The sequence below is a fragment of the Melanostigma gelatinosum genome (assembly GCF_949748355.1).
Source record: "Melanostigma gelatinosum genome assembly, chromosome: 18".
Taxonomy (NCBI): Eukaryota; Metazoa; Chordata; class Actinopteri; order Perciformes; family Zoarcidae; genus Melanostigma; species Melanostigma gelatinosum.
In genome coordinates this window covers 4,912,419-4,925,267 of record NC_136651.1, presented here as the reverse complement: position 1 = coordinate 4,925,267, position 12,849 = coordinate 4,912,419, and the positions used below count along the sequence as shown (strand labels likewise).

The 12,849-nt window shown below is 41.0% G+C and overlaps 1 protein-coding gene across 1 annotated transcript; it reads left to right on the top strand.

Moving 5' to 3' along the window:
• Nucleotides 1–6,438: 6,438 nt before the first annotated feature.
• ptges (prostaglandin E synthase) lies at nt 6,439–9,265 on the top strand. Its single transcript, XM_079290041.1, has 3 exons — nt 6,439–6,691; nt 6,807–6,889; nt 8,202–9,265. Exons 1-3 carry the CDS (start codon nt 6,548–6,550, stop codon nt 8,449–8,451), a joined length of 477 nt encoding a protein of 158 aa, XP_079146167.1. The 5' UTR covers nt 6,439–6,547; the 3' UTR covers nt 8,452–9,265.
• Nucleotides 9,266–12,849: the final 3,584 nt, after the last annotated feature.

The window sequence follows — 12,849 nt, the reverse complement described above, 5'->3', positions numbered from 1 at the left end:
TTAAGATAAGTCACATGCTTGCCTTTTGTTTTAAACTGTACAGTTCTGCATGGACAATATCTGCCTCCAAGTTTGAGCAATTCAAGCATTGTGGTAAGATTGAGCAACACATGGGAAACACAAGACAACAAGAATGTCAAGTGTAACTGTGCTTTTCTGTTATATTAATAAGAAATACCAATTTAGAAAGCCAAAACTACATTTATATTCTTCTTTTAAATGAATGTATTATTAGTTATGTCTAAATTAATTTAAATTAATTGAATTAAAGTAGTAATTATACTTATTAGACATGCATTGAAAAACCTCCATAAGTCAGAGTTCCAGTTGGATAAATGCTCCACGTACCAGTCTAAACGGCAACAAGACGTATTAGAGCGACAGCATCTCAAAGCCTATTTGTGAATGGAAAAGAAGCCCGAATTTACCTTTTTTTTTTACAATTTTCAATGCCAAATGAATTTACGTAAATATGAAAGAAATTCTGTAGTTCTTACCTTCTGATTTTTTTCTTCTTTTTTTATTTTTGTAGCAGCATTCGGGCAACGAGATCTGAAATATAGTCAATCAAATTATAAGCTGACATGTACAAAATATGACAGTGTAGTAACACATGATCTGCAATAGAGTCATCCTACCCTGGAATAGATTCAGGTGATTCTTACAGCGCCCCTGCCCTCTCGGATGAATACGTGGAGATCATCAAACCTAAATCTGCGGTTGAGGCTCAGATAGCCGCCCTGAATATCCTGCGACCAAAACCATTTAAAACGAAATACAAAGGCAGCCATTCTGACCGCCATTCATTTCACTTGAAATGTTCCCGCTCTTACAGATCACACATCAACGTTACGTTTATTCCAGACTACGGCCTACAGTAATCCATGTCTCCCTGTTTTATTTCAATTCAGCAGTTTTAACACAGAAATGTCGTTTTCTTTTAAGAAAACAGTTTTATCATGTTTTTCTTTTCTTTTTTTACACACGTCCGGTCTGTATCTACCAGAGAGGATACTGGTAATATGGGGATGTGTGTGTGTGTGTGTGTGTGTGTGTGTGTGTGTGTGTGTGTGTGTGTGTGTGTGTGTGTGTGTGTGTGTGTGTGTGTGTGTGTGTGTGTGTGTGTGTGTGTGTGTGTGTGTGTGTGTGTGTGCTGTGTTTAGATAGTTTCTGGGGAGTAAGTGCAATGAGAAAAAGATGACAAATCTTTGTGCAATCCTATCATCAAACAGATGCTGGACAGCCATCAAACACGGAGCAGTGTGAACAGCTGGCAGTAGCGACGGAGGCAGTGCAGCTTATTATATTGCAGTGTTAAGAAACGTTGAGTGGTAATTACTTCATCATCCCCACCCATGAGTTAGTTTGCTTGTGTTACAACACGTTCTGTAGCTATGCGTGTGAGATTTCCATTTCACAAGACAACACACTCCACATTATAAGCATTACTGTGGTTAGACAGAGTTCATCATGACAGCCTGGAAGCAGCACAACAGGGATTTACTGACTCACGTGTTGCCCAAATTTTACAGTGTGTGGCTGTTGTGGATATTATAATAGCCGGTGATGCTTTGATGAAATGGGACTTCAGCGGTTGACCTCAGTTCAATGGGATGTCTTCATGTCTGTATAACTGATGCAATTACCCATGACGGTTAAATGATTAAAATTGCCTCGTCTTTGATTAGAAGTGTGTTTTTATTTGCTGTGATATAAATATGAGAATAGCCAGCAGGCAAAATGGAAAAACAGGAACTTTTGTTTTTTGGATAAATACTTTGAAACCACACAGACAATTGTTTTTAAGAGGACATTTTATGCTTCACTTCTCAACCTGTGAAAACTGATGTATATCATCTCTTTGGGGCACTCGGTGGAGCTTCGTCAAGTCTGAGAAAATAACCCCGGTGATGTCATGGTGATATCATCCGGGTTAACTCAGTAAAGCTTGCAACCCAGGGTCATGGGGTTTAGTTGGAGGAACAGTTTGATATTTTGGGAAATGTGCTTTCTTGCTGAGAGTCGGATGAGAAGATAGATCATCATATTTGTGTGTTAAAAAAAAGAAGGCTGAAGCCAACGCCAGGAGGCCGTTAGCTTAGCATAAAGACTGTACACAGGGGGAAACAGCTCGCCTGGTTCTGTTCAAAAGGTAAGAAAATCCGCCTACCAGCACCTCTGAAGCTCACTAATTAACAAGTTATATTTCATTTTGTAAAAACTTCAGTATAAAAACGTAAATCTGAATATGCATATATAAATGTAGTACTATTATATGTATACTTTACACATTGACTTGGATTGTGTCCATTTTGGTTTCATCACTCCTCATCTAGAGTAAAGCTTTAATGAGGAGGTAAAGATGAGGTGAATACGTTTTATGTGTCGTCTACTGAGAGCATGTCGTTAAGTGTAAGAGGCAGAGTCAGAGGGTTCACCTGTTTGGATTTGAGAAAGAGGGGGCAACTCTCAAGTGAGCAGCTGTGATGTCATCTCAAGTCCCATACGCATGCTGAGCTGCATCCAGCCCAGACCGAGCCAGACCGAGAGGAAAACACACCGGGCTGACGAGAGGATACGATGCACACACCGAGAGCCTTCTGGAAGACAGGAGAGCCGACCTGCTGTTCAGGTAAGAGACAAAAACAAAAAACTGGCTTAGAGGACACAAATGCAACCGCATCATCCGTCCACACCACATTCCCTCAAACATTGGCATGTTTCCTGCGCTGCATGTCTCATCGGAGCTGGGATACTTACTCATAGGCTGTACGGGATGCATTTGGTGGCACACCAGGTATATTGATGAATAACATAGCAATACAGTGAGAATCCAGGACAGCAGGGGAGGCTTTAAGGGCCCCCTGCTGTGTCCAGTCCCTGGGACGGGATGGGTGTGGCGAGTAGCAGCAGCCCACTTTGCTTTCCATCCTCATCGTCAATGTAATTTGCACTCTTGCTCATGTCTCTTTATGCACCAGCCAGCTTTGCATGATAAAGGTCAGGTGATAGATTTAGGAGAGAATGTTGAGATCTGCAATAATGAAGTGGAATAATTACCAATAATGCATTAACATATCTGAGCCAATGTGAAAGGGACAATGAGCTGCATGGCTTCTCTTCTCTGTAACGGTTTTGTTGACTAAATGTATAAAGCATACACAGCTGAAATAACTGCTTGTTGCTACAGCTGTCAGAAGAAACTGGATTCTGCAAGGGTTATATATACATTATTAATATTCCAGATTATAAGCACTTGAGTGGTTCCCCCATTTTACCTTCGAGCATGCACTGGTTACCCCTCTCCTACTGTGCTCACAGCACTCCTGGATGTTTGCTACAAGTCATGAATCAGTGGTCACGAGGCTCACAAGGGAGGGGGAGGGAGGGGGGGGGATGCATTAAACCCATTCTAAATTCTTTACATTTTTTTAATGATTTCGCTAGTCGTTGACTCTCTTAATGGTCTTGCACCAGCTTACTTGACTTGTTTGCAATGTATGATCTGGGACGAAGCTTTAAGTTGTGTAAAAGTGTGCATGCAAAAACTTTTAGTGAGGCAGCTTTTGGTTTTATGTTGCGAGCCGTTAAAACATTCTGCTCCAAATCTTCAGTCTGGCTTTTGACGAGCCTGATGTTCTTGTCTACACCTGTAACTTGTATATGTTACATCTTATTTCACAGCCATGCTTCATCAGGCTGAAGAGAGGATGACTAACAAGACACAGAAGGCCATACATTTGTCAAAGTTCCAGGCCCTGTGGTGATCCTGCACCCAGATCAAGCAAAAATCAAAGTGCCGCAGTATCGTCAGAGGAGCGAGTCACCAGAAAGTCATCCTGAAAGAAGCCATGCTGGATAGACTGTAGCACACTGCTCCAGCTCCTCGCTCTGGGAACTCTCTCTCTCTCTGTGGCTTTTGCAAAAAGCAACTGCTGTAAATATTTACATGCCGTGTCTGGCAGCTCTTAGAGAGGGAGAACACCGTGAGATTATATGACTCCCAGACCTTTTAACTCATGGTGCACCTCGTTTGGCCCTGCAGGCAGGGCTGGATGTGAGACTTGTGTTTTTTTGTGGTTGCAGAAAACAGGAGAGACCTCATTCAGTAGTTGTGCTCCTTGTTTTGCGGTACCTTTTGCTGCACCTTTAAATTCCCTGCTTGTCTTTTTCTTTTTTTTGTTCACTCATATGAAACAGCAATAATCGACACATAGTGCAGTAGTTTGAAAGTATATTATTTAGTATATTCTACATTACGAATGCACAGATATTATGAATGTCAAAATATTGATATCAGTACATGCAAATATATAATAAACGTTTTTCTCTCCTGGAAAATATATTAAAGATGAATTAGTAGGGATGAGTATGCATGACGCCTGTGTGTAGATTAACTGTTTACACCTGTATAGTCTGTCTCCTGACCTGTTTGCACACACACACACACACACACTATGGGCTGTGCCATGTGTTCCCAGCTGGTTGACAAGTGGACTGTGAGGGTGAGCAGGGCTGGCCGCAGGGCCATGGAGCTCACCGCCTACCCACAGACGCTCCAGGAAGGTTACCACCGAGTGACCGGCCTCCACTACGTGTCCTCCTTCTCTGAAGCCGAGGACTGCTGTGATGGCAGCAGCTCAGGCAGCTCTCTCACGTTGGACTGGCAGACACAGGGCACCGACGGCTGACACTCGACCATAGATGTAAATAAACATGATAAAAAACACGCGTGGTGTGCTGTATTTGCGAGAAAATTGAGAGGAGATATGTTCTTTTTTATTATTTTTTTACAATACCCTCTTTATTAGATGAATCTATTTGATTTTTCAGCTGAGTTTGCATATTTTACTACCCTGACATCCTGTCATCCAGTTTCGGGGTTGCCAAGTCCAAGGTGATGTCTTAACATGTCTTGTTTTGTCAGTCCAAAAAACAAAGTTATTCAGTTTAATATAAGTGCAATACTCAACTCTAGTGCAAATACCTGAAAATTGTACTTAAGTAAATGTACTTAGTTATTTTCCATCACTGCTGTCATCAATAAAACTGCAAAGAAATTGTGACTGATTCGGATGTTGCGCAACTAAAGTTCCGGATGATGGCAGCGGGGGAAATTTTCCTTGTTTTGCAACCAACTGCTCAACCCATATTCATGTCTTACATGGAATAATTTTCTCAGCATGACCACCACACTACGCAGAGGACATGCAGGCTCACAAAGGTCTGCTTTCACCTGAAGGTAATGACCCTTCCTCTCTTATACAGGTGCAGTGGTGGAATGTTCTTAAGTGGTGTACTTAAGAACATTCTGAGGGTACATGTACTTTACTTGTGTATTTCCATGTTATGCTACTTTGTACTTCAACTCCATTACATTTAAGCAGGAAATGTTTTATTTTACTTACTTATTTGACAGCTGTATTCGCGGTTATTAGCAGATTTACAGAACATTTTGAGTCTACTTTACTTCAGTATTACAATCTTAGGCTTCTAGCTTCTATATTCTTCTAGTCCACTATAATTCAGATGCAAATATTGTACTTTTTACTTCATTATATTTATATCAAATTATGAAACCTTTGAGTTTTTAACAGTATGTATTGCTAAGGATTTAGTTGCAGGAACTATCCTGCAATAGCCAATACAAAGTAGTTAAATATGATCCCACTCAGCTACAACAGTAAAATGCTGCTTGCATAATAACAGGGAAGAGTAGAATGTTCTCCTCAAGTACAAGTAAGATAACTTATGTAAAAATGTACTCTAAGTAAACGTTTTTTTAAAAGAGGAGTGTAGCTTATATGATGATGATGATAGACATAATAAATAAAGTGCATTGACATGTACAGAAACCTTATGTCCAAACTAACGACATATCTCTTTTGATGGCACTCTGCAGCCAGTGCACACAACTGATTATCAATTACACAACTACTTGAATAAACCAGAAAAGAGACTCAGGCAATTACACAGAACGTGCCAACAATAAATATAAAGTTAGGATAAAATAGAAGATGCAACAAGCATAATTTAGCCACATGAATGAAATAACCTGCCACTTCTTATGGAGTCAACAGAATAAAAACATCACTTCTCACATCATCTCCACATTAGCTGCAGCCACAAAAACACACATTAAAGCACAGAAATCAGTGAATTATAGCTTATTAAAAAAACTCACCTTCAAACTTTTAAATTAAACTGCAATCTCAAACACAAGCCCATGCTTACTCTCACATGCACATGCTCGCACACACTCGACACAATTACATTATTTTTCTTTTTCTTTTCTTTCTTTCTGAGTGACTTTACAGCTGTAGCCTCGGGGAACCAATTTTTTCGTGCCAAGATGTTTCATTCTGGGATTCACGGAATTATGAATGACACATTCCGTGTCGTCTGTTGAATCTGCCATCGTGATGTGAGTGAGTGGGTGGAGGCATCACCGACGGTACATAAATGACTCCTGCTCGGGCTCACTCTCACTTTTAGCAGCTTTACGCACGCACGCACCAATCTCAGAGCTCTTCTTCCATTCCAACAAATGGTTCGGATAATTGATGCAGAAATCATGGCAGCCTTGATGAAAAACCAAGTTTTCTCCTGTTTTGTTTTCTACGGCGTGCTTTTGGTGATGAAAATGTACATTATAGCAATAATTACGGGACAAATGAGGCTGCGCAAAAAGGTGAGTGACTATGATTTAGAAAGAAGAACCATTGCGGAGAAAGCAGCATGAGTTCAGCACCGGGAAACTTTCACTGATAACTTATTTTCTTTTCTTTTTACTTCTACCTTGAAAGGCTTTTGCCAACCCCGAGGACACGCTGAGACACGGAGGGTTACAGTATCACAGAGAGGATCCATATGTGGAAAGATGCCGGAGGTAAGAGAGTTTGACACTGTCACGACATGCTTTTAATTTGTGGAAGTACACTAATTATTTACTTTCAAAGTTAATATACTGCTGCTACAATCCTTTAGTTTTTTTTTATTTGATTATCCAGGAAGTATTCAGAGCCTTTACTTGGGTATAAAGTACCACAATGTAAAAATATCCCAATACAAGTAAGAGATACTTGAAAAAGTGTGTCAGCTAAATGTACATACATGTATAAAGTATAAGAAAATGGAAGGGTTATATTTTAGGCCTATTGATTATTGCAATTACCGTTTTTATCAGTTACTTATCGGAAGTATTGTATACAGTTTGGTAGCTTATTATATATTACTATCCACATATTTTATAAACTCGTATACCTAAAATCCAAATGTGTAAAGTAAGCTTTCAAATAAATATAGTGGAGTATCTGCCTCTTGTAGAGTAGAAGTTCAGTACGAAGGGGCATGAAAGGAAAAAAACATAGTACCTCAAATGTGTACTTAAGTACAGTATCTGAGTACAGTACTTTCGACCACAGTATCATGAGGATGCTGCATTCAGCCACTGCGTATCTGATTAGTATATGTTAAAATGTGAGGCGTTAACAGGCTTTACAGAAGCTTCTGGGGTTTCTGTGATCAATCTTCAATGGGATCATGTGATCTCCTCCATTTTGGTTTTCAACAAGAGCTGGCAGCCTGCAGGAGATGTGCTTTTATTGCTTTGTTTTTGATTGTCAGGAAATGACCTGTGACAGCAGCACATGTTATATACTTGTAAAAACTCTCCCCTCTGTCTATCCCTGCCCTTCCATGAATTTGTGATTGGGGAAACGACTCTAGGCTCATCCTGATTTATTTCCAAAAATCTGGCTTGGTTATTAATTCATGATTGTATGACAGTTGCTACAACTCGATGTGTTCGGCTTTGTCTGCTTTTTAATGTGCTGTTTCTGCAAGAAACAGCACATTAAAAAGCAGGTTTCCTAGAACAGTATAATGAAAAAGTTGATCCCAGAGGTTGGAGGGGAAGCAGGAACATTTTGCGGCTCATAGGTAGTCTGACAGACGTCCCAAACGTGCTACTGTGGGAAATCATCCACAGTGTTAGATGAGCAAGGATTCGTCACCTTTCAGTTTACCAATTTTTCAGGAAAATTGCAAAAGAAGCTACAACACAATCCAGAACTTGAATGAGTCACTGAAATATTCCAGTGAGGAATGATGAATGCCTTCACTACGTCATAGGTAGCTGAATCACAACATTACAGGTAATTGAAAACACGTGTGACTAAATCGCCTTTCCTCTCCTTCAGAGCTCACATCAACGACATAGAGAACATCCTCCCCTTCCTCTTCCTGGGTGCTATCTACTCCATGACTGGACCTGGCCTGGCTGTGGCCCGCCTTCACTTCCTGGTCTTCTTCTTAGCTCGTGTGCTGCACAGCGTTGCCTACCTGTTTGCCCTGCAAGCGCCAACCCGCTCTCTGGCCTACATCGTTGCACAGATACCTTGCATCTCTATGGCTCTGCAGATCCTAATGGCAGTCTGGCAGTATGCCTAAATACCAGAAACGAGGGACTGAACTAGAGGTGCTGTTCTAGCTGCAAAGATCGGTTACGATCATTTATAGAAAAGGCACAAGGAGGATACCGGAGAGGCCTCCTGTGGGGGGAAAACTTAAAAGACAAGAATGTCAGTGAGAGTGCAATATAAGGTGTGCGATTATGCCGCAGATGGGTTTCGTGAGATTTTGTCAGTATTTTTATTGTTTTATTTACAATGTTGAAATGTGAGAATGTCCTAAAAGTTCTTTGAAGTTGACATCCTGTACTGTACTATTTGAAATGGAAATGAAGGTTGTTGCCCGCTTTTGTCTGTTTTAACCAGGTTCTGTTGTTATGAACTGATGGAAACAAACTGACGAAGAGTTGTAGACATTTAGTTTAAGCGACATTGGAATATTTTCCAGCACTGCACTGTACGTTCACCCCTGCCCCCCTTTTGTGTTCACACACACAACACAGACCGCCATGGTGTTGTATCCTCCATGGCCTCATCTGTTTCCATCTGTTTTTATTATGTTTGTTTGCGTAGTGTGTTTAGCAGAAGCGTAATGGATCCTAACATGACTGACAATACCACTCAGTGAAATACAGTTTGATGCTTTTACTGTGATGTAAACTTCTCTCTACTTAAGTACATTTTAAGGAAGAAGAAAGGAATGCTAACGGCCTCGAAATAAATATCTCAACAACCTGCAGAAAACAAAAATGGTGAAATCATTTTCATCTGTGAAAACGCAGTTTGAGGCTTTTGTAATAATTTATTATTCAATTTAATGTATACAGATGCATTTTTGTAGGCAATAAAACAATTGACGCATGAAACGGAGCTATTGTGTTGACTTTGCCTATATAGCCGTGGAGGGACAGTAGAGTGTTCTTGTTTTCAGGGAACCGGGCCCCACTTTGTGTGTGCGCTTTTGTGGGAAAGTGAGATGATCCAAAAGTCTGTGGCAAAGCTCCAGCATTCCTCCACCTATTATGTAAGACCTTTGGCTCTGTGCTGTGTTCACTGTCGTATCCTGAGGGGCCAGGAGGGATCTGGGTAGCCTTACAGACGTACTGACAGTGTTCACAGCGATTACAGCATGTGTGAACTTCATGTTAACCTGCTCGAATCACCTGCTCCATCATCTTTTGTTCCAACCATTCATTTCCCAGCCCTAAGATAATGTATTTCCAGTGATCCCATATCCAGTGATGACTAAACTTAAAATTACAGAGCTGTAATGTTTCGTGATTACGGAGTTTTTATTCCAAACAAAAGAAAAATATCAAACCCTGAGAACGTGGGAGGAGTGGAAAAGCCTAATTCTTTGCTTTGAGTGGGCGAATGAGCTTTAACAACACATATGATCTGGGTGAAACATAAAGCCAATGACATGTCAGGGACAAAGCGGTGTGGCTATATCCGGTATGCGTCAGCGGTGGGGTCGTCTCAACTTGCCGATAGCTTCAGGGTAAAAGGAAATAAGGCCTCTTTCCTACACGCCTCACTTTTCCTCTCTTTGCCGCTCTCCTTTTCAGCCGATGAACTCACTGGGTGAATGAGTTGTGAGGCCTGACTCACACACACACACACACACACACACACACACACACACACACACACACACAGAGTTGCTGAGTGATGCAAAGTTATGGCTACATACACAAATATTAAGGTTTTCTTTTTCTTTTTCATGCCAGATCAGGAGATGGCTCTTACTAAAGCGCTGTTTTCGTTGTGTCTGGCTGTTTAGTTTTTATTGGCTGGGATGGTCTATCGTTTCATGGGTGTAGCCTTTGGGGGGGGGGGGGGGGGGGAAGAGAGAGAGAGAGAGAGAGAGAGAGAGAGAGCGAGAGAGAGAGAGAGAGAGAGAGAGTCCAACAAGTACAAATCCTTTTTTTTTTTTGGTGATTTCATCAAAGTGCAGTTACATAATTATTTATCTCCACCTTGTGGTCACAATCAGCTCTAATAGCATATGAAGAATTCAGAGTCTTTACTGAACAATATACTATAATTGATATGTTTATGATAACGTAACAAATGCACGGGCGTATTATGAAATAATGGGCCCCTGGGCACTGACAATGCAAAAGGACCCCACCACCTTTCCCACACAAGCAGACACACAACGTTTATAGTTGTGAAAGTCTCTTTTTTCTGTTGTTCTGTCTCTTTGTAGACCTCCTTTTTGAGTTTATTGTTCACCTTGGAATGACAAAGAGAACACAGCATGGGTTTAAGGCCCATCACAGCTTTAAAACGTATTGACGTGGTGAAGTAAAATGTTCTTAATCTTGTTTTTGAAATCCTGGCAGCAGAATTTTGAACAAGCAGCAAACAGGAAAGACATTTTTAAAAGCAAATCTGAACTACTGATTTAATGTGCACGTCTAAACTAAGACTGCAGCCAATCAACGACGCAGTTGATGCTTTTTAACTGTCAGCGTTCCCATGTCAGGCTCCCTTTCATACGCTGTATTTGGTGCCTGATTGCACCAAACACCTCCTCAGACACCTCAGACACACTGTTTGGCTGTTAAACATGTGTTCAAAACATCAGCCTGCATGAGCCGCTCACACCTACACCTCAACTCTGCGCGTCGTTGCTCCTGGTGCACAGTAGGAAACGGATTATTTCAAAATGAATAAACAACTCTGTTGGTAGTCCCACAGTGTCAGACATTTACTGGGTCAGATATATGATTCGCGAAATAGAAAGTCAAAACAAACAAACAAGAAATTGAGTTCAAATTTCATAAATATTTATTACATATCAATGAACAGAATCGACTACTTTCACAGCAGTGGTCTACAGCACTTGTTTAAAATAATTGCTCAAATAATAATCATAATAATATCAATAATAATATAGTTTAGTTTCATTTGAGGCCACATTTGATACACAAACATTTACAAGTAGTACTTGGCATTAAAAACGATGGCGATACAATATTTTAAGACACTTGGTGTTTTTTTTGTTCATTTTCTTTCATTTTGATATCACAGAGAGGTTCAGCAACAGTCTAAACAGTAAATATAGATTAAAAATACAAAAACAAACAAACAAAAACAGTGAAAATGCCAAGGGGAGGTAGGAACAAAGAGTACTTGACAGAAATACAAGCGAAATAGGAACATCGTACGTGGGAAAAGCAGTGTCACAAACTGTAACTGACAGGCGTCCCCCAGTCACCCAGAGTAATAAACACTAGAGTACCTTTTTAAAAATACCCCCCTCCCCCCATCCTATTCTTCTTCTGCTTCCCTTTTTAGTGTTACTGAGTTGCGTTATAGTGTTCACACTGAGACAGGCCGGAGAACAGAGGGAAGGAGTGAGCGGTAAAGAGAAGGAGGCTCATGCAAGATCTGAAGGCTGCCGCGTTGTGAAACCACCACAGAGGGGGTCGCATATTCCCACATTAGCATAGTTGGGACCACTGCTCCCAGTTTGTTGACCCATCTATAGTACCAGTGGATCCCCAAAGCTTTGTCTTTGGGCTTTACTGACTGCCTCACGGACATTTTCCCTGTTTCATGTTAGATTCAAGGGTTCACACCGACACACAGGTGTGATGCAAGTTCCTCAGCGCTCAGTTTGAATGAAAAGTGCATTTATACTTGAGAATTTCGGAAGAAATTGCAGTGGGATTGAGTGCTGGCTGCTGAAAAGCAGACGCTAAACTGTATTGCTTCACAAATTGCTGGGAGCTGGACAGCATTGCCTGAAAAGCTGGCGGCCGGACTGTAATGCTTGACGGATGGCTGGGAGCTAAAAAGCATTGCTGGTTTAACTTTAAATGAAGGACCATATGAATGAAGTATGAAGAGTTGCAATAGTAGAAACGGCTGCAAATACAGTACTTTCCAGACTACAGAGTGCACCTGTATATAGGCCGCACCTGCCAATTCTAAAAGAAAAAAATAATGTGTACATAGATAAGCCGCACTGGGCTATAAGCCGCAGGTGTCCCCGTTGAACGGCAAGATGCTTTTAACAGTACTAAAGTTGTCTTCTTCTCTGAACATCATAACATGTCCGACTCGCTAGCTTCTAAGCTAATTTTAACATTACCGCCAATGGGGAAATGCTAACCGCGATTAGCATTAGCGAATGTAATATATCTTCGTACATCTTTTCATGCTTCATGCAGACATACTGACAGACTAAGGTCTCTCAAGGCTACCAAACGGAAGAAGTAAAACGAAGCAGCGTGTCTTCTCATTAGAATCTAAAAGCAACGAGGCAATAACTGTTGTTGTAACTCGTAGCTCTGAATAGCATTTACAGCTAACTGGCTTGGCCGCTTAATAGGGCTGGTGACGCCGCTGGTCACGGCGCTCGCTAATCGCTCCAATAACAGCTGATTCCTCTGCAGCCTTTTACAGTACAGTAAAAGTCTGCATT